The following is a 24842-nucleotide window of genomic DNA, read 5'->3' as shown; positions in this document are numbered from 1 at the left end:
ACCTTTTTAATCAGAAGGGAGATTTAAAGAGGTAGCAAGATTTCATAATATATAATGTATTCATTAAATGAAGCCGGAGTAAAGACGTCTGTTCAAATGACTAACTGGCTCTTAATTCTACCACTGATTTATTTTTGTAAAGTGTTATTTGTTTTATTTAAGTATGCCAGCTTTCAGCAGTAGACTACATGTATGTTCTTGGTAGATAAGAAACTTCTTTCCAATGCTCATTTAATTCGGTTTTTTTATTTTTTTTTAAAGAAATAATAAGTTAATGGGGAATCCGTCAGTCAGTCTCAGTTTAGCTCAACGACACTCTCTCGAGAGTTAATAGCAGACCACCTCAAGGTGTCACTCAGAGAAAACCAGGACATTCTGATGTAGCATTTCAAAATAAAAGCCCTTCAAAATCTCATTCACGAGCCAACTTCAAATCATCAATCAAATCCTCGGCTGCTGAAAAACTACAACAGACTGCTTCAACTACTTCCGCTTCAACACGCGCTGGACTGACTAAATGTCACCATCTGCTGGTTGAAGCCGTGCAGCACGTTCACACATCTACTGCATAAAGAACTGAATTATGACCATTGCAGCGTATAAAAACATATTGCACCTACATTCAAGTATAAACATTGACTGCATAAGGAAATTGCAAATGAGCCTTTTAGCGTAATTAAACTGAACATAAATTAAAAGCGAGAATTACCAAAACTTGAACTCCTAATTAGTCTGCTAATTGGTCTTCACTTTCTAATTGGATCTTAAATGTTTTGCTTCATGTGTTGTTGAGGCTTTTATACACTTGATTTCTATCGTAATAAGTCTACATGAAGCAACCCCATGGATACATCCTACATCCTTAAATTACTAACATTAAAAACCTTAACAAAAAGACAATGACTCACATTTTAAGGAATGAATGTGTGTTTTACAGGCTGACCTGCTCCTCCCACCAGCCTGCATCAGGAGGGAACTGGTTCAGCTGCCCGTTTCTCAGGTTGTCCAAACCTCAAATTACCCTGCAGGGAGTCCAGAGAGGAGCTGCAACACAGAGCAGAGGGTAAAACATTAAACACACCCCAATATTCAAACTCTATAGTTCATGATGACGCTGGATATTTTATAAAGTGTGTACCTCTTTAGATAAACTTCAACATTGGACTTTTGTAGCTTTTTGACTTTTTCAAAAAGTTGGTAACAAATAATTCTTCTTATTCTAATATATGAATCTTTTTCAACGTGTTCTTTTGATGGCGGTTAATCAACAGAAAAGCATGTAGGATGTTTTATTATTTGTTGGACACAGATGACCTTTCACAGTTTGTGGTTAAACAGAAACCTGCAGGTGATGGTCACCTTGTTTTGGTAAAAACACCTTCTGAAAGACTTTGGAATATACTTGTGATGGTCTTTCTTTTCTGCAGTGATGGAAATGATCAGAAGTTGACTGTTCCAGATGAGATGGGATGTAATGAGTCGAGATGCTGGTCTTGGGACTGTTCGGACAAACAGAAGGAGACTGTCGTCGACAAACGAGAAGAGGGCGAAACAAAAGCGTTTTTAACGGACGTGAAGGAGGCAAAATATTCACTCACGTCAGAGGAGACTCCAGCTGACGGCTGTTCGTTGAGCCTTCCTCCAGTCACCAAACCGATGCTGGATTTTGCCCAGAAGATGTCGGAGGACATCGTCGCTCAGGCTCTGCAGCTCTGCTGGGAGCTGGACATTCACTACAAAGAGTGGCCTTTCATTGACACGAAGTGTGAATATGTGATATGAGCTGGAAGATTCTACTTGAAGGGAAGGTTTACGACAGAACCAGGACTTCGAACTGAACCAAAATGTTCACATCCTGCTGTTTGAACACAAATGCTGGAGGAATGCAGAGTCTCTGTCTCCAACATGTCGTTATCCTTCTGGAGTTTGTGCTCATTCTCCTAGGTTGCAACACATGTGTCTTGTGTTGCAACCGACATTGTAGTGTGTAAATGTATGATGGTTAAACCTGCTCTAAACACTATTTGGTGAATAAAACAGAAACTTTCTCAACCAAAAAGTAAGACATGTGTCAGTATCTTGAGGCATTTAGCAGGTATGATGTTTACCATGCTGGTTCATGTGAACATTTACTACAAAACTCTACCGAGGCTGATGGGGATGTCATTACTTTTGCACGTGTTTGGTCATAAAGTAAAGTTGAAATAATTGACCTGATGATGAGGGATGAGCTGGCATGCTTGAGGAGACGCAGGCGAGTTTAACCAGAAATTAGTTTGGGCCTTTAAAATATGAAATAAGAAATTGACAAAATCTCTAGACTGTAAATCCCCAAAAAGTGTGACAGAAGTGAAGTAAACTGAATGCGTACGCTACAAATAGAAAGGAGCGTACTGCCAGAGAAGAGCCAGCAGTCATCTGCTCGTTGATGTGTGCGCAGCGTCCTTGAGGCCAAACGACAGCTGTCGAACAGGACGGCCTTGTTGTCAACATGATGAGGTTATCCGGGCTTCAGTCAGTGTTTCCCCGCTCTGCCTTCCACGTCTCTTTAAGCAGCAGAGGGTGAAAATACCACCAGTTCAACTTCACTTTGGTCACACGAAGAGATCCTAACTAACTATAAGATCTTTGTGCGCGTTACAGAATCAGTTTCCACATTTGTTTACCTGTTCTGTTTGCATTATTTTGTTGAGAAGCAGGAAGTGGGATTTGCTTCTGAATCTTTATTTTGAAAAACAGCAGTAAGGAGATTTCAGTCATTGATCTATTGATCTATTGAGAATCTATCGTTTCATGTTTTTTCCCCACACAAGTCAGCATGTTAATCAGGAACAACCTCTTTATGAATTCATTCTGGAAAGGTCTCTGAAATCTCACCCTGCTAAGATATGACTTTATGAAATAATAATCTTGGAATAAAACGATCTTCTAATCTGAAATAAGACATAACAAATCATAAGTACACGTCATTGTCTGCTTCTGTAATCGACAGTATCTGATGATGAAAACGGGGCCGGTGACCCACTTCAGTCCTCGCTGTCGCCTGCAGCGATGGAGACGGAGCTGCACCTCCTACACCTGTCACACCACCCAGAGGTGTTGGCTGCATCTCCAGACTCGTGAGAGGAAAAGCCAACAGGACTCGTGCTAAAGGGTGTTACAGTTACTCAGCTCATACTACAAACAACAGTATCGTGTATGACTCAAATGTCCTTAATTATCCTTAATTATCCTTAAATGCATTAAAAATCAATCTTCTTAAAACAGGGAAGTCGTTTTCTGTCACACTTCAAACTTCCACACAGCTGCTTGAAAATAGGTACATATAACAGAGTATGTTGGTCAGAATGTTTTATTTGATATGAGAGCAGATAATACAGCGTTAACCATTTTCATTAGTTCACAGGACGTGTGGTGGTCAGTGTGTCTGCTGCCTTAAAAACAAAAACAGTTCAAGAGAATAAACTTTAACAAGACAAAGCTGCTCTACACCCGCGGTTAACAAACGTCTTGACATGTTTATGAGCCACACCCTTTTTTCTAAACTAGTGAGCAGAGCAGAGAGAAAGACAAAAACAAAACATTTCTGATGGGAAATAACCAAAACTGTCCCATCTGTGCCTTCTAAGTGAGAAGCTGATTGAGAGGAAAAGTTAAACAGGCTTTTAATTAACTTTGCATCTCATCTGTGTTTAACAGCGCCCACCACGCCCACGCCCACGACCATGACCATGACCACCTTTCTTCTGCCCGCGATGTCGTCTACGACGCCCACCGTGCCCGTCATCAGTGCTGCAGCTTCCGCTGTCGCTGCCGCCGCTCTTGTCACGACGACGAGGGCTTCCTCCACGGTCTCCTTTGCAGTCTCCACCACGGCCATCTTTCTTGTTCCTGCGATGTCGTCTACGACGCCCACCGTGCCCGTCATCGGTGCTGCAGCTTCCGCTGTCGCTGCCGCCGCTTTTGTCACGACGACGAGGGCTTCCTCCACGGTCTCCTTTGCAGTCTCCACCACGGCCATCTTTCTTGTTCCTGCGATGTCGTCTACGACGCCCACCGTGCCCGTCATCGGTGCTGCAGCTTCCGCTGTCGCTGCCGCCGCTCTTGTCACGACGACGAGGGCTTCCTCCACGGTCTCCTTTGCAGTCTCCACCACGGCCATCTTTCTTCTGTCTGCGATGTCGTCTACGACGCCCACCGTGCCCGTCATCGGTGCTGCAGCTTCCGCTGTCGCTACCGCCGCTCTTGTCACGACGACGAGGGCTTCCTCCACGGTCTCCTTTGCAGTCTCCACCACGGCCATCTTTCTTGTTCCTGCGATGTCGTCTACGACGGCCACCGTGCCCGTCATCGGTGCTGCAGCTTCCGCTGTCGCTGCCGCCGCCGCCGCCGCCGCCACCGCCATCGTCACAACGACGAGGGCTTCCTTCACGGTCTCCATGGCGGTCTTTACCACCATCTCCATGGCAGTCTTCTTCACGGCCACCCCCTCCATAGTGGTCTCCACCATGGGAATCATCGTCTCCACCACAGGGCTTGGGGTCATTGTCACAACCCCAGTGTGAGACTGTTGGAGCACCAATCAGAATCAAATAAAGGGGATTTAGTTCAAGAATAAAGCTACAATTTCTAGAAACAAAGACACAAAACTTGCGTCTCTGGATAATAACTGGATAATAAGAGATAAACTGTGTGTCTTACTTTGATTTGGATCGGTGTTGCCCCACATTGTCGGCGGCGTTCTTCTTTGTGGCAGATGATTTATTAGTGACACAGTTCTAGAAAACAGAAAACAGGGAGGTGCCCGTTTACATTTAAGTTAAACCAGTTTAGCTGGAAAATGAAAAGCACTGCAAACAACACTGCATGAAGAAAAACAAGCAGTTTATACGCTCGGAAACTTTGTATCTGTAAGTGAGTTCAACCCTTTAAGTTTGGAAAAGGAGTAAATTGCAGCAGAACTTTTTCAAACATGCGAGAATTAAATCTGTCAGTTTATTTTTTAATGCAACACTGGTTTGCTTCTTTTCTCAGTTCGCTGATCAGAGAAAAAATAAAAACTTTGTTTCAGATTTGGGCTTTGACAGGAGGTAGTATTTGGTTGGTCTGTAATGTCTTACCGATCTTTTCTAAGCAGCTGTTTGATGATGTTACTCTAAAATTAACTAGAAAATATGAATTTTTACCAACAAGTGACAAAATAAGTTACTGGAAACATGCTAATCAATGTTAACGTGTTTTATTTAATTAAATCTCGAAATCTGCTAAATATTTCCAAAAGTTTCAGGTGAAAACCTCATTCCCCAGACAGAAGACAAAACTGCGTACTTACATGAGGTGAGTCCCAGTCAACAACCTGTCAGAGACGATGCACTATCATTAAAAAGCACACCTGCATTCTTGTCCCTTCACAGAGCTGCATGAGGCGTTGACGGGCGGTGCCGGGCGGTGCCGGGCGGTGCCAGACCAAACCGGAGGATGTTTGGTGCATTTGATCCTCAGCCAAAATAAACCACGTCAGTATTTAAAGATAAGAACTGCTCAGAGTAATGAATGCATGTGTTGTCTTTTTATGGACCACAAGGCTGACATGATTAAGATGAACTCCACATGTATTGACATGAACAGGCCCTGGTGATTGATGAGTTCATATATTAATCTGGCAGGAGTCCAACCTTTCCTCAATCATTTGCTCTTTGAGGTACTTGTACTTTACTTAAGTATTTCCATTTTCTGCTACTTTGTACTGCTTCACTACGTCTTTACTAAGCACTACATGTCAAGTCACTCAGTAGATTTGGTTTCATTGTAGAAAATATGATCAACAAATAAATGATGATGTAACATTGATAAGTAAGATGAGACTTTAAATTCACAACAGATAAATAATATAAAGGAGGTCAGTGTAAGGGCCTCCAATGCAGGACCCTTCTTCTGCTGCTTCTTCTTCTTCAGTAGTTATTGGCGGTTGGTGACCCTCATGAAGCCCATCACCGCCCCTACCTGGACTGTGTGGGGATTGTGGGTCTCTCTCTGTTGGTCGGTGCAGGTGTTCACCTGGTCGTTGCAGGTGAAAGTGCGACGACAATTCTGTGCTCGCCGTGGACATTCATCCGTGTGTCATCTTCTGCAAGTCAACGGACTACAGTAGAGAGGATGGACGCTGCTTTTGAAAGTGCTAAAGAGGATAACAACTTGTACTAATACGGCCGAGGACGAGAAGCTCGAGCACGCGCTGTCACACCTGGTCAGAAGGTGTGTTGCTGAGAGCTTTTTAAAGTAAGTTTAAGGTCTTGAATTAGGCTTCTGGTACTGCAGCGTTACATAAATCACACATGGCTTGTGTATTCATAGTCCGTATTGATCTGTACGTCACATGACGTTTTGTCGTGACGTTTATACGACTTATAATACAGGGTGTTTTAATAAAAGTAATTCTTCAAGCAGATGCAACAAAGTTTGTTTGTTTATTTCAAACAAATATTAATCTTTAAAAGCCAAAAGAATCATCAAAATATAAAAATGAATTACGTTGTGGTTGTTTTTTTTGTATTTAGGAACGTTAAGTCGTAATGCAAACCCTGTACAGCGTTTACATCCGGGCATTTCGTATCGATTCATCTTCCAATGGTTTTCTGGAGTCATCATTAGTGTTTGGTCTATAAAATGTGAGAAAATAGAAAAAGTTCACATATTAAAAAGACATTGTTATATAACGGGGCACCTTTCAGAGTGAGCTGCTGTTGATGGAGCCCACTGAACCGGAGGCATCATGGACGCCGTGGCCTGCAGAGACGACCTGATGACGTCAGCAGGAGGGATGAAGTGGTGGAGGAAGGTGGACGTGTGGAGAGGCTCGGAGGAGGACGAAGAGGAGGATGAAGAGCTGGTGGAGATGCTGCTCCGAGGCAAAGCCCCCTGGGGCTTCACCCTGAGGGGCGGCACCGAGCACAGAGAGCCTCTGGTCATCACAAAGGTAAGAAATAGTTTGAACAATACTCAGCCCTGCGTTTGTTCAGTGATAGAAATCATCATATATCTTCATGTTTCACAGTGAGACCTGCCAGTTTACTATAATATATGACAAAGACATCATTGTGTAAACGCGTTGAGTGTGTAAAATAAACCCTAATAAAAGACCTTTAAACCTGGCAGAGCTCATGAGGATTATATAAGGATTATCATGTAAATTCTGAATGTAATGCAACATACTGGGAACCTTCTCCACCTGCTGCTAGAGCTGGTGAGCAGTGCTTCTATCTCAGGTTACAGGAGGACCAGTATTTAATTTTTAATCAGAGCCCTCAGGTTGCCGGCCTCCACATGACGATGAAAGTGAGACGTCCACCTTAAAAGATGGCTGAGAAAAGAAATAGAAATTGTTGCTGCAGCCGTTCAAAAGCAGCAGAAAGCTTGCTGTAACTCTAACCTTCTAATGCATAGTATGTACACAGTTAAGTCAATAAAGGAGCCTCCAGATCCACTGCATTTCAATGCTCTTTGGCTGTATGTGTGGTGATGTGGTGATTGTGTGTGTTCAGGTGGAGCAGGGCAGCGTGGCGGCGGCAGTCAGTCTCCAGGCTGGAGATGAAATGGTGAGCGTGAACGCCGTTCCCCTCAGTGGCTCCCGTCAGGAGGCCATCTGTCTGGTGAAGAGCTCTCACGAGACCCTGACCCTGGTGGTCCGAAGGTACGACAGCAGCAGACATGAAGACCCTTTGTTTGAGAAAAGTAAACGCTTATCTAGAAAACACTTTTCATATTTCGCAAAAGAGGCAGAAATGTTGTGTGAACACAAGCAGCATCTAAGATATAACTATCTGATGAAAGAACAAATAAGCAGGGTTATAAATCTGACCAGTCAGATGAACTTAAAGAACACATGTTGGTGCCTTGCATCTTCTAAACGTTTGAAGAGAAAATGTAGAAAGAAGTAACACCTGAAATCCCATCATGTTTCTTCACCAACCATCAACTTCTGGTATCAAGGAGGGCTCAGAGCCGTCCTGACAGCCTCACACATGGGCCGCTCGCTGCTTGCTTCAGGGTGAAACAAAAGCAGGTAAAGAGGTATTGTGTGATTTCAAAGTGCACATAAAGGAGACAGAAAGGAGACAGAAAGGAGTCTCCTCTGTCAGATTTATCAGTGAGGAGCTTCTCCAAAGGGCCATTCTGCTGCTTTTATCTGTTGTGTATGTTTGTCAACTAAATATCTTTAATTTTCCAACATTTGATGATGTTTTAAAGGCTAACGATGAATCAATTTATTACAGAAAATAAGAACAGATAAAGCATGTTGCAGTGAGCAGCAAGTCCTTTGTTCCCTCCTGACTTTTGCTTTTTTAGACATAGTTTGTGATTCATTATTATTATTGTATTTATTTTATCTTGTTTTGTAATGGTCTATTCTTTAATAATTGATTTTAGTAGATTTATTTTATCTTGTGGTACCTTTTCGGTTCCATCACTGAATAACTGGAAGTGAAACAAGCTGCTCCACACCTGCTGCTCGTTGTCTTGATGACAGGTTAAAACCAGGTGTGTGTGTGTGTGTGTGTGTGTGTGTGTGTGTGTGTGTGTGTGTGTGTGTGTGTGTGTGTGTGTGTGTGTGTGTGTGTGTGTGTGTGTGTGTGTGTGTGTGTGTGTGTGAGAGAGAGTGTGTCAGTAATGTGATAGTTACTGATCCACACAAAGCTGGTTAGAAGTTGATTGATTTTCAACGTTCAGTTGATTTGTGTGTCCTGAAGGAAGGTTTTCATCACGAGGACCAAATGTTTTCACACTGATATCCTTCTATCTAAGTGAGGACATGTTTGTTTTTACTCACTTCATTCTGAACTATGTCCAGGTTTGTGGGTTACTACTCTCACAACGATCAGGTTTAAAGCTCTTAAGGAATGCCAATGAAGTGATTTACAATAATGAATTTGCAAAAAATGAAGCGTTTTAAAAGGTTAAAGAATAATCCAATGTTATCAAGTCTCATTGTTGTTTTTATTTGTATACACTGTAAATGTTTGTTCACTTCCTTTGGGCCTCTCTACCAGAATGACCTGCTTCTCTTTTACTACATGTGTTATTGATGTCCTGTACTGTCACAATGATATGCTCACTGGCAAATGGCAACAGAGTCTTAAAGCCTGAATCCAATTACTAGTTGCAAAGCCACCATCGTGGGCTCAGCTCTGCAGAGTGGGTTGAGTCAACAGGAGGGAAAGGTGGAGCAGCGGTGTGGTTTCACAACCTGCTTCTGCTGAGGAAACTCTAGATCTGAGCGGGTTAGGAGAGCGAACGCCAGGCTCCTTTAGAGAGGGCTCATTTCAAAACTCCCTCTCAGAGAACGCCGAGTCGCCCTGAGAGCCGCCTCAGTGCGGGAGTCCTCCCCTGTTTGCAGGAGGAGTGGTACGGCCCACGTTGCCTAGGTGAGTTGACACTGCTTAGTGGGATAGGCCACATCAGCAGAGCCCATTGTTTTCAGGGGCTTTGGCTACTCCAACAAGCACAGAGTGGACGCTCCTGTCTGCGTTTCTTCTTGCTCTGGACATGTTTGGTTTTTAGAAGACAAAAGAGAAGATTTCCACTCCCAGGTAATTTCTCTTTCTGTGTTCTCCTTTTTATCTCTGATTCAGTCATCGCGTGGGATTAAATCAGGAAGCGGTGTGTTTCCTCCTCTATAAGACACATCAAGGTTGAGAGACAGCTCTTTAACCTGCTGACACACACACACACACACACACACACACACACACACACACACACACACACACACACACTTGACCCTGAAGAGGAATCATTTTGTTCAGACTACAAAGCAGATGACAGATAATTGTTATGAATGTCCTGGATCAGATCTCACTCTGTCTTTGCATATATGCACTCGACTTCTCTCCCTCTTCTACTAAATGCAGCAGCTTATGAGAAATGACTCTGTTTTTGTCACTATCTCACAATGCAGAGAAACCCTAAAAATCTTCATATTTAGCATAAATATTCAACATATTTCCCCACCTTCTTACCCTTCACTCCTACATAATGCAAAATAACATAATAATATTCTTTAGAGAGGAAAAAATGCAGCATTTTGTCAATGTAAATATTTGCATATGTTGATTGTTTTTTTATGATGGTAAACTAAATATTTAACTTTGCACCAAAAGAAGCAGCTGAACTATGTCAACGTGGGCTTTTGGAAATTGTGTCATTTTTCAATGTTTTCCATCATTTTTGAATTGATAATTTAAATATAGTTTGTTGCAGTCTATTGTGGTGAAGTTTAAATATAAAGAAAAGCCATTATTGGCTTGATGTCCGTGTAGATGTAGGGAGGACAGAGCCAGATGTTCCAGCTGTTGCTCATCTTCAGGTCTGCATTGTGTCAAAGTTGGTGCACGTGACTCCTCCCTCTTTTTGTTTTTCTGTTGCCGGTGCCGGCAGTGACCAGCGCTAAGCCCAGCTGTGATGACGCTCGCACTTTCTATTGTGTCGTCGTGTTTAGAGCTCAGCGGGCCGCTGGATGTTTGGCCTCGCTCTCTCCCATTCTGAATACCTCACACATGCACATCACTCCACTACTTGTGCGTCACACTTTTGGATGAAAAGTGAAAGCTTTTATCTCATTGGATAAAAACAGGTGTTGACAAACTGCATAATGTGCAGTTGAACAAAAGGTAATACTTTGCAAAATGTTTAAAACCTCTAAGACTGTATCGAGACTTAAGTATCGTGATAATATCGTATTAACTTCATCGCACTGATCCAAAAGTCATTTCAAAATCCCAAATTGCCATAAATCCGCCCTGCTCATTTGTAATAATTTGTAATAGACAACCAGAGATATTACACAGATAGACACCAGACATGTCATCTGTGACTGGAGATACATGTATGTGTCCTCAGTGTTGCTCTCTACACATGCTCTTATTACCGGAGAGGCTGATCCAAGTTTGACTTGAACATTTTAGGTTAACTCCTCGACTCACAGGAGAATTTGACTTCCCTTCAGACACATGATGTGTATTTTAAACTATGAGTGTGCAGCCTCTCCTCCTCGGTGGAGGAGTTTCTTCATGGTGGAGTTGTCTCTCGGTATCTGCCTCCCTCCTCCTTCCTCCTTCCTCCTTCCTCCCCCTCAGCCTGACATTGGCTGGTATCTCTCTAAACAGACTGTGACCCGGGCCAAACATTCCTGTCTGTGATATGTTTCCTGACAAGGACACTGAAGTAGATCTTCAGCAGAAAAACAGGGTTGTGCAACGGAGAGTGGTGATGGAATGTACAGACGTATCAGATACCTGGTCTGACGGGGCAGAGCCTGTATGGAGTCAGAGTTTACACGGTATCAGAATCTGATCGTCAGAGCCACTTGAAATACAGTAGATCTCTGGACCAGTAACACATTTAGATATCTAAATTTGCCGTCATTTGGTTGAGAAAGTGCTCCGTCTACCATATAAAAGGAAGATTAAACGCTAGAATCATTTGTTTAGATTTTATCTTTTTGGTTCATCAGGATAGACTCTTAAGAACAGGGTCAACCCTTATGTGGTTAGTCGCTGCCACAATAGAAAGAGTTAGAGTAGGAAATAGAATGAATGGAAGGTCTAATAAATGAAGAACAAAAGAGGACGACATGCAGTGATGTGTGCCGTGATTGTTGAGTAATCTCTTCTAAAGATTGAATGTATTTAAGTTAAATGAAGTTGTTGTTAATGCACTAGTAGTTTCAAGTTGTTCTAAGAAGACAAACGATCAAAGTGACTTGATGAAGAGTCATTTCTGTAACGTCCTTGTTTTGAGGCTCATGCACAGCTTCTACTAGATTTGGCAGCAGAAGTAGTTGTTACATTTTTCTACTTGTGTCTTTATCTCTCGACCAACTGACTAACTTTTGTGGCGTTCGCGGCCCGTTGATTTGACTTTCCCAGCAGCCCCAGCGGCTCTGCAGGCCCGGCAACCTGCAGCCCAAACACTAGATTACAGCAAGGACAATAACTCCTCCCCTTCGCCTCAAATCCCCCTTTATAATCCCCGAGGAAATCTCCTCCGCAGCACAAGGTGGAGTGTGTTTGTGTTCATACTGGGAGGAGGAAGAGGAGGGGGGGCAGCTCTTCAGTCCTGGTCTCAGATTCCTCAGACTGGTGTCAGACTGCTGGGAGTCGTGGTGTCAAAGTGGATCTTTTTTGTGTGTTTCTGAAGGACTCGGCTGTGCAGAAGTGAAGTGGGAGAGTCCTTTTTGAAACCAGGACTGACGTAGAGCACAAAGACAACTTCCACACAAGCAAAACTGATAACTGTGTGAGGTAGTTGGTAAGTTAACACGCTTTGTTGCTCCATTTCACTTCATTTCATTCAGAGACACCCAAACAGGTCGGGCTCCTCATCCACATGTTTATAACACCAATCAGCCAGTTTCAGGTGTTTCTACTTCTTACTGCTCCTGTTAATCAATACGGGTTTAATACTTAATCATGACTTAAAAAGAAGATGTTTGCTTTTAACTTTGAGTGTTTGATTGTGTTCTTCTGAGCCACCCCATAATTACTGTTTTTAATTCATTGATTCATCATTTAGTCAGCAAACAGTGAAAAGTTAAGATAACAAGTTATGGATGAATTTGGATGTCCTGTTTAGTTCGATCAACAGTTCAAAACTAAAGTCGATTCAGTTTATAATGATACAAAACGATGCGAGAGAAGCCAGAAACAGAGAATGTGTCGCATTTTCACTTGATCGGTCCAAATTGTATCCAAATATTTGTAGATGAATTTTCTGTTGATCACCTACCCTGTTCAGTACTTCTTGGGATACAGAATCTACATATATAGCGTCAGAATGATCGGTCTCTGTGTGCCGATTTAAGACCCAACTTGGACTTTTTCTCCTCCTTCCTCCTCTGGAAGTCCAGCATGGTATTCGTTTGAGCTCGTCACTGTCAGAATATTTCTCTTTCAGCTCACTGCTGATATATTTTAGTTCCTTTCCGACGGCACAAATCCTCTTGATGACGAATGTCCTCAACTGGGTCAGCTGTGTTTCAGCTTCCTTTCTTCGGCTCGTGTGTCGTGGGAGTGAGCGGTGGCGTCTCCTCCTCTGTGGAATATCTGTGACGGAGCAGCTGTACAGACAATAGACCTTCGGCGCTTTAGAAAAAGTGACATTTGCATTTCTGTTGTTTGGAGTTTGTTTGGAGGCGACTCTCACTTTGTGTGTCACATTGAGCAAAGGGAGAGGAGGGTTTCTAAGTTGAAGTAACCGTTTAATAAAAGCAAACCTCCTAAATAGAAACGTATCCTTTTTATCTAAGTACACAAAACACACAATTTTACATTCATCATTTCCAAGAAAAGAGCTGATATGAAACGGTTAATTCACAGGAAGGTTCCAATAAAAATATGAATAAGCAGAGAATTAAAGGTCAAATTATTAGTGCTTATTCGGTACACCTCCATTAGTGTTTTAGTCAACTGAGCATACACAGATTGTCTACCATGCAAGCATACAATTCAACATTTATGTATCGTAAGCTTTAAATCAATTCAAAAATAAAGAATTATATTTAAATGGAGCATTGAGTTCAAGAGAAAAATCTTCTGCAAACACTGGTTGACGTTTGTTTTATTTCCCTTCCTTTTTCCCATTCATTTCTGTGTTTATTGTAATTCTGTAGAATAAGAATAAATGTTTGCTCAATAGCAAAAACCACAAGAGTGGCATTCAGTTGATTATTACCAAATATCTCTTCTGTCTCTTGAGGGATTACACGCAGGGAATCGGAGACAGTAGAAGTGTTGTCAGACAGTCAGAAAGAAGGTGGCACACTTTCTTTATTGGACTGGAAGACTGTCGGACTGCTGGGAGATGGCTCACGTAGAACATCCCTCCCTGCATTCCTTTGCTGAAAGAATGCAGCGTCTAAAATCAAAGCAAATGAAATCTCATTTGGTTGTGATATTTCACATCCACCTGACACTTGAACTTGGGAAATAATACTGAATGATACTGTTTTTAAAAAAAAAAAAAAAATGATAACAGTATAGTTTAAGAGCTTTTATTTTGTACCATTAACGGAATTTAAGCTACACATTAAAACTTGGATGAAAGGGAGGTTATGGTGGCTGTGGATCCGTCTCACAACATTTTCTGAAAGCTAAGCAGTTAAGCTCCGTCTGGGCCATATGGCTGTGACAGATCTGTCTCCTCCTGTTGTGAAAGCCCTTCAAAATAAGAGGTTCCACCCAACAGCCAATAGGAAGTTTCCAGCCCGCTTGGACATAAATCTCCATGATTTGGTCCAAAATGCAGCGACATGTCAGCACTTGTTAAATCAAACATCAGACATCGTTAGAGGGGTGGTTTGTCTTGCTTCTGATTGGCCAACAGGTTGACCTTTGCCTTGTTTCAGTTGGCAGCTGTCTAACTAGACCCTCAGATTGTATTATTCTGTGTCTTGTCATGTCTTTTGACGCTGACTTTACCTCCTACTCCTTCTCCTCTTTCTCCTTCCTTCACTCGCTGCCCATCAAGGCTAAAATGGTTGATGTTGTATCACCACACACAATGCCGTCAGAAACCGAGGTTCATGTGGCGAGGAGCTTTCTCACCAAGATTTTGCGAAGCTCTATGAGGTACATTGTGTCATTGCTGGTAGTTTTTCGTGAACCTAAGTGATCGAGTTTGTACGTTGTGCTTTGTGCCCCTTCCTTCCTTTATATTCTGTGTATTACTTATTTTTAATAAGTGTGGTGCTACTTGTCCAAACCTGTAGTTGTGATTTGCACATTTGTGTTCCTAAAGTTATGTTCGTCCCTGTGATATTCAGCCTCCTCATAGCTTTTGGTTGTTTTTCATGTCATGAAGCTGATGTGTTGTAATATTTTATTTGTTTGAAACTAGGATGTTGAACATGTGTAAATCTTTTCCTTTTCAACATGCTCTCCAGGAAAAACCGCTTCAAAGAGTACGTACAAGTGCATATACAGTGATGTTATCAGTTTAGCTTTCTAGGGTTCTTACCGAGTTATGGATGATAATATAACAAAACATGAGAAATTAATTTGATTTCCAGGCCTGACGATTTGGAAATGTGCACACAAATACCAAGAAAAATGTATAATAGGTCCCAATACATAGAAACCCAGCACATCTATACTCAGATAAATATTGTTCTGGGATGTGACTCTTCATCTGCTAATGTTGCTTTATCACAACAAACAACTTGTTCAACCGAATATCTATTTGTAGTAGGAATATTGAACATTTGCTAATAACAAATGCTCCCTTGTTTCAAGTGCTTGGTTGCCTCTGTGCCTTGCAGGAAGAATGATCCAAACTCACGCCCCCATTCCTGGCACTCCTCCAAGCTGACAGAAGAGGAGTCGGAGGCCGCCAGGCGAGACGCCGCCGTGGCACCTGTCTGGCAGCCAAAAGATGAAGCAAGGTGAGACACCGGGGTTCTTTTTCAGTTTCTCAGCGTTAAACAGGGCAGAATATTTTTTTGTTGTTGTGTGAAGGATATTCTTTCTTATATCTCTCATTTTTCTGACGACACGCACCAGGGCCAAAGAGTCGTCCAATCAAGGGGACCAGAACTTCCAGTGTCAGCTAACCAGCCAGTTGAGCTCAGGGACCAACATGGAGAAAGTGGAGCGTCCCTCTCACCCCTTCCCACCAGGTCGTCTTTCCCCGAATAAATACATCAGCAGTGCTGAGCCGCTCTGTGGACCAGGAGGCAAAAGAGACTCTGGGTTCAGCTGTTTCTCCATCACCTCCAGCCCTCCTGTTCATGACCACAGAACATCTGATAGGAAGGGTACCAGCACTGAAAGCATTTTTTTCAAGGGCCTTCATAGTGAAGGGCCCCAGCAGTCGGAGCGGCCCAGGTACCTGCAGCCGACACTGGGGAGCGGAGGCTGGGAGGGATCACGGGGCGAGGAGCAGTCTGCCTCTCGGGTCTCCGTCGCAGGGAGGCCCAGCGCAGGCCCAGTGTGGCAGGTACCAGAGAAGAAGAAGTCCCAGTCTCCTCCTCCCCCACAGCCTCCCCTGCGCAGTGACAGCTTTGCCGCCACAAAGGTGTTCCCGTATTCTGAAGGGCCTAGTGGTCCAGCAAAGACCCACGGTAGGTCCATTGAAAAACTGACAGAAAATAACCTTAGATCTCAGCCGGAGAAAACCTCAGAGGCGAGACGGAGCTTCAACCCCCTGCCCACCAAAGACTTCCTCCATCCCAGCATGGCGGCGGACCACAACCACAACCAGCTGCACCCCAACAAACTCTTCTCGCTGTCCAGCAATGATGTCAGACAGTCTCATTACACCCAACCACCTGCCCACCAGAGGCAATACAGTGATGAAAGCCCCTTCTGCATGCAGACCAGGTCAGCACCTCCTACCAAGATTCAGAGTGTAGGAAGCTACTATCGCAGCCTCCAGGATCTGCCCACAAACATCTTCAGCCGGAAACACGCCAGGCACTCCACAGCATCCATGGCAAGTTCTGCTGCAAACCCAAACCAGGAGAACGGGGGGCACAACAGATACTACGGTCTGGCAAGCAAGCATTTGGTTCAGACTGCTGAGCTCCAGGTTAGGCACGGCAAAGTAGAGGTCCGGAGGGGGGAAATGGAGAAACCGCAACGGGTAAACAACAATGAACCAGGCTACCAAAGTTCCTTGAAGACAAACGGTAAGACAAAATACTCTCTACCTCAGTCCCAGCTGCCTTATAGTGAAAATAAGGAGCGTAGTGGCCCTTCCCATTTTGGGAATGGTCTACATTATGACCGCCAAACCTCTGAACTTTCTGGTCGAAGCTCAGAGGATGCTGCAAAGAGAGGTGAAGGGCACGCTAATGACACAAAAAGACACGTCACAGCGCATCAAAGTAACGATCTTAAGGTCGGTCTTTCACGACACCAAGACCCTTGGGTGCCGCAAGAAGACCACCGAATATCCCCCCTGAAAACCCCACTCCTCCACTCCCTGGCCCAGGAGAGTAGGAGTCTGGCCGTGAGGCAACCAGCAGCTACGACCACGGGTGCAACACAGGATGCCGGTGACACCATGGCCGCCAGCAGTGTAAAGTCAAATCGGCGCAGCGACCGTTATGCCACCACCCTCCGCAATGAGATCCAGCAGAAGCGAGCCCAGCTGCAAAAGAGCCGCAGTGCTGCAACCCTGACATGCAATGCCGAGGATGAGGAGGCAGAGGAGTGGAGATCCACGAAGACATCTATGTCTTCTGGTGTCTCCTTCTCCAACACTTACAAGAACCACCTGAAAGAGGCGCAGGCCAGGGTCCTCCAGGCCACCTCCTTCCAGAGACGGGACCTTGAGCCTCTTGGACCAGAGGCGCCGGTGCTTAAAACCTCCAATGGACGCATTAGAGGACGTAAGCGCTTCCCCCTGGCCAAGAGGATGCACTCCTTCTCAGAGCCTGACAAGATAGACAAAGTGGGAGTGGAGGGAGAACCTCAGACAGGGTCTTTCGGAGAGCGGAAGAAGTTCTTTGAGGCCAAACCAGCATTTTCCAGGCCTGTGCTGAAGTCCAGTCAAGGTGCAAACTTGACTGCGGACCTTGGTGAGATAGGCAAACCCAAAGAGAGAAGTCCTTATGCCGAGGAGGAGGCTCACCCATCTGCAGAACACCTCAGAACACATAAGCAGGTCTTGGTAGAGCAGCAGAGGCTTGGGACCTTCGCTGAGTACCAGGCTACATGGAACAAACAGAAGAAGTCATCAGAGGCCAAGACGCAAGGGAGGTATCACTCAGCGGAGAACATCTTGGATGCCGATGGTGAGGAGAAGGCTGTGTGCGTCCACGAGAGATCCCGATCTTCTCCCTCTGCAGACTTCTATACACAGGTGAGAATGAAGGGGTGTTTGTGTAATTGAATGATGTGGAGAAGTCTATTTCTTTAAACAAATAGAGGCAGGAGACCTACCAAGTCTGTTCTGCTAACATGAGTAATGATAAGACTTAAAGCTGTATTTCTTTTAAGGTTTTAAGTAAGACTGGATGTTTTCATAGAGCTTGTGAAGGGATTCGCAGAGTTAAGCAAAGAAGTCTTTTACCTTCTTTTGCAGAATATTCCTTCGCCATGGCAGGACGCTGACAGCCAGCAGAGCAGTTACAGGTGAGATTAAGCTTTACAATATTTGTACATGCAAAAGATTGATAATACAGAAGCCACTAGAGATACAAAATAATAAAATCCGCTCAAATGACAAGAATTATGCAATCAGTGGAATAAACAAATTAGCATTTCTTTAGGCGTCAAGTCTTACTGTGTTAATTTAATGCTCTGCAAGTTTCTTACCAAAGGGTTCAGTATGATACATACATAATGTCTACGTTTATCTGTTTCCCTGGAACATCCGCCATGAAGAAATGCATATGAAGTTTCATGTAAATGTGTGTTTTGAGTGGTGAGATTTCAGAGCAGAGAAAGAACACGTTCCAGGTTTCCTCAGCTAAAAGGAAAACATTATTGTCTCTTCCTAACCTTATCTCGTGCTGTTGGAGCTCATGTTGAGGTGAACAGTATCTTCTGGAATCCCGTAAATGACACCGACATTTACAAAAGTGTGTGTGCAATTACAGGTGATTTACAGCAGGTGGAGATCATTTTAGCCTGAAGCTGCTTTTGAAAATGAGCAATAATCTGTTTCGTTCATGACCTAAATGAAGCCCCGAAGTGTTGCTTATGTTTCTCAGCCTGCCAATACATGTTGATCATGTTAATCAGTGAATGTAAGATTTATTAAAGTGGCCTGTTTCTTCATCTTTCAAATTTGAAATTTGATGCATTACATTTCAATATTATAAGGAGCAAAGTAGCAATGTCTGTAATATGTATTGGGAGTATTTCTTAAAAGCCAGAAAAAAATCAGCGGCTGTAACAGGATGGTAAGTTTAAAGAGGGCACAGATATCTGATTATAAATGAAGGGAAATAATATTTCCTTTTAAAATCTAGTTTGTATGGCAGAGATTTAAATCCTGTAACTCGATGCGTTAGAGGAAATGTTTCTTTATATCTGACCGTGTTCTTATCTCCGTCTCTGCTCAGGCGTAATCCAAACTCTGTGTTTGGTTTTCACACCCGTAGCTCAGGTTTCCTAAACTGTAACACACACACACACACACACACACACACACACACACACACACACACACACACACACACACACACACACACACACACACTCGCTGTGAACACACCTCTAAAGAAGTAAACTAACATGTTAGGGGAGCAAACTTGGCGGTAAAGTAAATACACAACTTCCAAATTTAGGAGCTATTCGATTTTTGCTTGATTCTATCAAAACATAACCACTAAATTGTAGAATAAAAATCTTTAAAAAGGTTTTTTTCTACACAGAGCTGCCAGAAAACTATTTCTGACTCTGATGGAGTTTGAGTTGAGTTCTTCCCGGTACCAACACACTGTATCCATGAGTGGCTGTGTGTAAACCTTTTCTTAGTTCCAGAGATGTCAATATATGAAACATCTTTGAAAGTTATTCAAAACGGATTTTAAAAAAAGGAGAAAGTTCAGACCAGAAACGCACAAACATCGTTGTTTTATAAAGAAAGACAATTGTTTCACCTCTTGTATAACGAAGGTAAAAATCTACTTTTACCGCAGCTACTGATGCAGTTTGTCTTTACTTTGACCTCCTAGAGGAAAAACAGAGAGCAGGCTGCGATGCCAGCCCGACCACAGCCCACAGTCGGCCCCGTCAGTCCCCAGAAACGAGGGCCCGGTCCCAGGCCTCACCGACCACAGGACCAAACCAGACGCTGCCAGTCCCTCCCACACCACACACTCCTCTGGCCCTCGCAGCCTCAGCCCCAGCCCCAGCGCAGGATCCCAGTATCCATCTCATCTTCCACAAACTAAGGGCCTCCTGCCTCCGCCCAGGCCCCATTTAGGCCCAGAAACCACATCCTCCTCCCAGGAATTCCTCGCTGGCGCCCAGGCAGACCCGACAGCGCTCCAGCCTCTGTCCAGCTGCAGCTCTGACAGCCAGCACCATGCTACTGCCCAGAACTCCTACGCTGGCCCCGCCTCGGCCAGCTCCCCTCACCCCAGCAGCACGTCCAGAGCCGACTTGAGCGGAGGAGGTGGAGAAAGCGAGGTGGAGAAGGAGCTACCGCGGCCACCTTCCTCGTCATCCCTGCTCTCCTCCTGGACGGCTCCTCTGTCTTTTCCTGCGACGGATCGAGCACGGTCTCCCTCTCCACAGTTTGCACCGCTGAGACTGACCGACAAACCTCCGGCCGTGGCCGTGCAGGATGACTCACCTCTCAGGTAAGCCGCTTAGCAAAAAGGGCTTCAGGTTTTACTCACCGCCCCTCGTTACGTAAAGCTTTTCTGTCCTAGTAGAGGAGGCTTTGAACTTCAGGTAAACCACTTCAAGTCAACAGAATGTAGAGGGGAAAGCTGATCGTGCCACACTTACAGGAACTAACAGAGGAGGAAGCTGTGAAAATGGCTACAATATAAGATATGCACACAGAGAGGAAGATCACAGCTTGATTGTGCTTGTTGTCGGAGGCTGTAATTTAGTTAAAGCCACATGGCTGCTGTGACCTTCGGTTTCCATTGCAGTTCTTCTGTACGATCCATCCTTTAATTAGAAATGGTCCACTGTAGCTCTGAAAAATGTTTCCATACTCTGCTTCATCCTTTGAATGGGTGTTTTGAATTGTCAGTTAGAATGTGTTGTGTTCCCAAAACCTGACTTTAAGTTAAACATGAAAAATGTGAAATTTACAGAAACTTTAACACAGTATGTTGGCAATACATTTATCTAAGAAAAGAGCTAATATGAGGCACATGATTACAACTTTATAACATGATGAGGACCACACATTTAGAATTAAACTGTCTCCAGTGCCAGAATCTCAAGTTTTTAGATGTTTGAGATCAGAAGATGAATCATTTCAGGCTTTATTACTGAGATCTGTTTCCTGTCCAGGTCAGAAAATGATCTGAAGCTCTCAGCTGAGATGGATTTGAACAGTCCGGTGAGGAAGGTCCCGGTGAGGATCGTCCACGCTGAGTCCAGCTCGGATCGAGAGGGCCGGGCCTACCTGCCTCAGAGCAGCGAGACCTGCAGCGCCTTTCAGCTTCCGCTCCACGTCCCCCCCCTGAGCACCACGGAGCGCCAGGCCTCGTCCCTGTTCAGCGCTTACACCCGCCAGGACCCGGCTCAGGCTTCAGTCTCAGTCCAGGAGTCGAGTCCTGCAGGGGTTCAGCGCTCAGAGGAGGACGCCAAGAGAGAGGAGCTGGCCAGGGACATCATGGGAAAAGACAAGTCCCTGGCGGACATCTTGGACCAGAGTGGCAGGATGACCACCATGGACCTGATGGAAGGACTCTTCCACACGGAGGAGCAGGTCCTGGAGGGGAACCACCAGCGCAGGAGGGCCTCCTCTGGCTCCAGGCTGCCCACCTCATCCCCTAGGAGCATGGACAGGTGGGACGTTTAACAAGCACAGCCAGGAGTACCAACGTTCTTTAAATGATGTATTAACCTTTCACAGTTTGTCTCTGGTTCTGCTGCATTCTTGTAGCTTTAGAAACAAACATAAGTATTATGTTATTGGAGAAATTGTAATTGCATCCGGAAAGGATTTGGCCTGCCCTCTGGTGGACAAATGTCTCATTACAGTTACCTTCTCTATTCAGCACGACCTCTGGAGTTGATTGTTCTTTAATTTTAGGCAGTTTTCATCTGCCGGTTGCAGAAGCAGATTGATTTTAAAACACTATTTCTCTTGTATTGCTATTGTTGGTTAATAATAATTATTTATTTATATAGCACCTTTCATAACATGCAAAATGTGTGTGTGTGTGTGTGTGTGTGTGTGTGTGTGTGTGTGTGTGTGTGTGTGTGTGTGTGTGTGTGTGTGTCTCTCTCAGGAGGGAGGAGGAGGACTTGTCTGCATCAGCTGCAGCCTCCCTGGTCCCCAGCTCCTCCTACTACAACACATCGGCTCCCAAAGCCGAGCTCCTCATCAAGATGAAGGACATGCAGGAGCAGCTGGAGGAGCAGGACTCTGAGGACGAGCTGGACGTCAACCTCGCCAGTAAAAAGGTGAAGACAGTATGTGATGTTTTAGAACAGCCTAAATCTCGACAGATATATGCTTTTGAATTTGTGTTGCCGTAAAGTAGTTTTAATGCTCTGTATGTTTCCTTCAAAATCACCAGCAAGAGCTGATCTCCAGCCTGGCCAGGAAGCTGGAGGTGCTGCGGGAGGCCCGGCACAGCCTGCAGGAGGACGTGGAGGACAACGAGGCTCTGGGCCGGGAGGTGGAGGCCACCGTGCAGCGTCTCTGTCAGGCCAACCAGCTCGACAAGTTCTGCATGTTCGTGGGCGACCTGGACAAGGTGGTGAGCCTGCTGCTGTCGCTGTCGGGGCGGCTCGCCCGGGTAGAGAACGCTCTCAACAGCCTGGAGGACGAGGCCCCGCCAGAGGAGAAGGTAACAGCCGAGGGCAAGGGGGGAAAACACTGAATCTGTTGAGATATGTACTGATTCATTTCTAATATCGACCCTTCATCAGCGAACCCTGACAGAGAAGCGTAAGCTGCTGATGCAGCAGCACGAGGACGCCAAGGAGCTGAAGGAGAACCTGGACCGTCGGGAGCGGCTGGTGTCCGGCATCATGGAGGCCCACCTGGACGCAGAAAGCCTGGACGACTACCGCCACTTTGTGAAGATGAAGTCAGCCCTCATCATCGAGCAGCGGAAACTGGAGGACAAGATCAAGCTGGGCGAGGAGCAGCTGAAGTGCCTGGTGGACAGTCTGCCGCTGGAGCAGAGGCCGCTGTTCTGATACCGTTCCCCTGGGAAAGCATCCGGTTCTTCTGGATCAAGATGGAGGTCCCATTTGAAGGCGCTACATGTAGCATTTTGATATTAATGTCTTTGTTAAATTGTTCATGCCTAAGAGCATTTCAGGCCAGTGGTATGTTTTTCAAAATGAAAACTACATTTCCCATGTGGCCCTTTTTGACCAAATAGTTCCAGGAACAAAGGAGCCTCAGGAACTAAATTGGGTCTATTTGACCTGAAATTGATTAATAAACGGCGGCTTCTTTGAAGCCCAATTTTTGCACGATGACTACACAAGAACACACAGACATAAACAAAAGATTTAATGTTGACTTTTCATTCCTTCTCCAGTCGGCTGCACCAGAAACTCTTAATATAAATATGAATCCCAAGTTGTTCTGGAAGTTCCCTACATGTAGACTTCGATCAGAGACCGTTGTTTAGTATTTTAAAGTAAATGTACTCATGGTTTACTGATGTTTTATAACATTTTATATCACACTTTTGAGGCGTTTTATCTCCGTTTACTCCAAGATGAATGTTTAATACTCAAACACTGATTTTAGATGGAGTAAAACATTGATCAGAATCATATTTTATTGTTTATGTATTTCCATCTCGACACGCCTCCAGAGATGAGTTAAGAGAGCAGCAATAGAAGAGTCAAACACACAAACCAAATGTTGTCAACCATTATCTTACAGTGTTTCTAGCCCTTTATTATCCGTGTTTCTGAGTTGTATTTAGGATGCATCGTGAGCTGCATGTGGCTGGGGTTGTAATTGATTACCACCAGGTGTGTTTTAAGTTTTATCCTAGTGATATTTCTTAGTAATTTATTGGTAGAGCCTTTTTGAAACCTTCTTTGGAGAAAGGGGAATTTATTTTCACTTGTGACGTATTCTTTGTTTTCTGACGACATGAAATGAAGAGTTTGGTTCCTGTTTGACCTCCTGTCGGCCATGATATTCAGTCAGAGCTCCTGCTTTTACCACAGACCGTCTCTTTCTGTAAGGGTGGATTTTTACATACGATCTCCTTTTGGAGTGACATCTTTAATTTATGCTAGAATAAGAGCCAATAACTGGATAAACTCATAAAGACGATGTTGACCTTTTTCCAGCAGGACTTGTTTTTCTATAGAATAATGCAGCGCTGATATTCCCTGGATGGTTTTGTTGCCTGTAGCCTTGATTCCCACTTCATCACCAGCGGACTCTTTACTTGCTGAGGCACAGCTGGTGTTTCTGTGGAGGTTCATCTGAAAGTTAGCACTTTACTCTCTGGTTTGACTCTTTATATTTATTTGAAGACGTGCCTGCTGTAGCTTCCCACCACTGTGAACCTCATGGACTGAAGTGGGCGTGCCCTGGGCGCTGTGTACGGCCCACACACACACCACATGTATGCAGTGCACACTTTCACCTACAAAGCAATAAAATGATGAAGCTGAGAGATCTTTGTTTTGTAATTATGTCTCGTTAGGAAAGGACAAGTGACAGTGCAGTAAGAATATTTAAAGCTCAGATCATTTCATCAGAAGATAAGTCAGCCTTTCGCTGTGTTTTCTGTCTCCAGACCTGCACACCTGTCAGAGGCTAATCGGCGTTAATCAGACACACCTGGAGCAGCAGCCGCTCCTTTAGTAGACCCGCTCCACACCCACCTGTGGCTTTTCTGTCTGCAGCACGTGTTCACTTATCTGCTCTTGACACTTCTGTCTTTACAGATTCCTCCCACCGTATCGTTTTAGTTGTAAATGGATTACTTCATTTAATGTGTCTGCCCAGTTTTGGGCTTGTTGGAAAGAGTGTTTTGTATTTTGTTCGACACTTGGTTCACAGTTTCTTCCAGTGTTTAATGCTAGGCTAAGACACGGAGAAGCAAAATAAAAACCGAGTTTTAACTGTTGGTGAGTCGTGGGTTTGAATCTGCCCGTTGCCTTTCTCTTCTGTCTTGAACTCATTGCATATTTGAAGAGCAAACCAAGCCTTCA

At 44.4% G+C, this 24842-nt stretch overlaps 2 protein-coding genes across 3 annotated transcripts; one reads left to right on the top strand and one right to left on the bottom strand.

Annotated features, from left to right (window-relative positions):
* Positions 1 to 3336: 3336 nt before the first annotated feature.
* Positions 3337 to 5417, bottom strand: LOC137878939 (uncharacterized). The gene is made up of 3 exons (XM_068719464.1): positions 5333 to 5417; positions 4702 to 4778; positions 3337 to 4567 (listed from the first exon to the last, which is right to left on the bottom strand). Exon 3 carries the CDS (start codon positions 4544 to 4546, stop codon positions 3683 to 3685), a length of 864 nt encoding a protein of 287 aa, XP_068575565.1. The 5' UTR covers positions 4547 to 4567; positions 4702 to 4778; positions 5333 to 5417; the 3' UTR covers positions 3337 to 3682.
* A 103-nt stretch (positions 5418 to 5520) lies between these two features.
* LOC137878938 (protein Shroom2-like) lies at positions 5521 to 24757 on the top strand. 2 transcript variants are annotated; one of them, XM_068719463.1, is made up of 12 exons: positions 5521 to 6279; positions 6732 to 6976; positions 7542 to 7690; positions 14939 to 14956; positions 15314 to 15436; positions 15555 to 17859; positions 18082 to 18131; positions 19682 to 20311; positions 20982 to 21482; positions 21929 to 22103; positions 22220 to 22492; positions 22575 to 24757. In XM_068719463.1, exons 2-12 carry the CDS (start codon positions 6773 to 6775, stop codon positions 22845 to 22847), a joined length of 4701 nt encoding a protein of 1566 aa, XP_068575564.1. In that variant the 5' UTR covers positions 5521 to 6279; positions 6732 to 6772; the 3' UTR covers positions 22848 to 24757. The 2 variants fall into 2 exon arrangements, with proteins under 2 accessions (XP_068575564.1, XP_068575563.1); XM_068719462.1 differs by lacking the exons at positions 5521 to 6279; positions 6732 to 6976; positions 7542 to 7690; positions 14939 to 14956; positions 15314 to 15436 and having other exon boundaries at positions 15564 to 17859; positions 21929 to 22112.
* Positions 24758 to 24842: the final 85 nt, after the last annotated feature.

Source organism: Cebidichthys violaceus, unplaced genomic scaffold (genome assembly GCF_023349555.1).
Source record: "Cebidichthys violaceus isolate CVI_PGR_0920_01 unplaced genomic scaffold, fCebVio1.0.p SCAF_24, whole genome shotgun sequence".
Lineage (NCBI taxonomy): Eukaryota > Metazoa > Chordata > Actinopteri > Perciformes > Stichaeidae > Cebidichthys > Cebidichthys violaceus.
This window is presented reverse-complemented; position numbering and strand designations above follow the sequence as displayed.

What these genes read in the sequence shown, in the direction of transcription:
- LOC137878939 (XM_068719464.1), bottom strand. Translation starts at nt 4,546, where the DNA reads ATGACCCCAAGCCCTGTGGTGGAGACGATGATTCCCATGGTGGAGACC.
- LOC137878938 (XM_068719463.1), top strand. Translation starts at nt 6,773, where the DNA reads ATGGACGCCGTGGCCTGCAGAGACGACCTGATGACGTCAGCAGGAGGG. An exon ending in CAGCCAAAAGATGAAGCAAG is followed by an intron (nt 15,437 to 15,554) that starts GTGAGACACCGG and finishes GACACGCACCAG; the next exon opens with GGCCAAAGAGTCGTCCAATC. An exon ending in AGCCAGCAGAGCAGTTACAG is followed by an intron (nt 18,132 to 19,681) that starts GTGAGATTAAGC and finishes TTGACCTCCTAG; the next exon opens with AGGAAAAACAGAGAGCAGGC.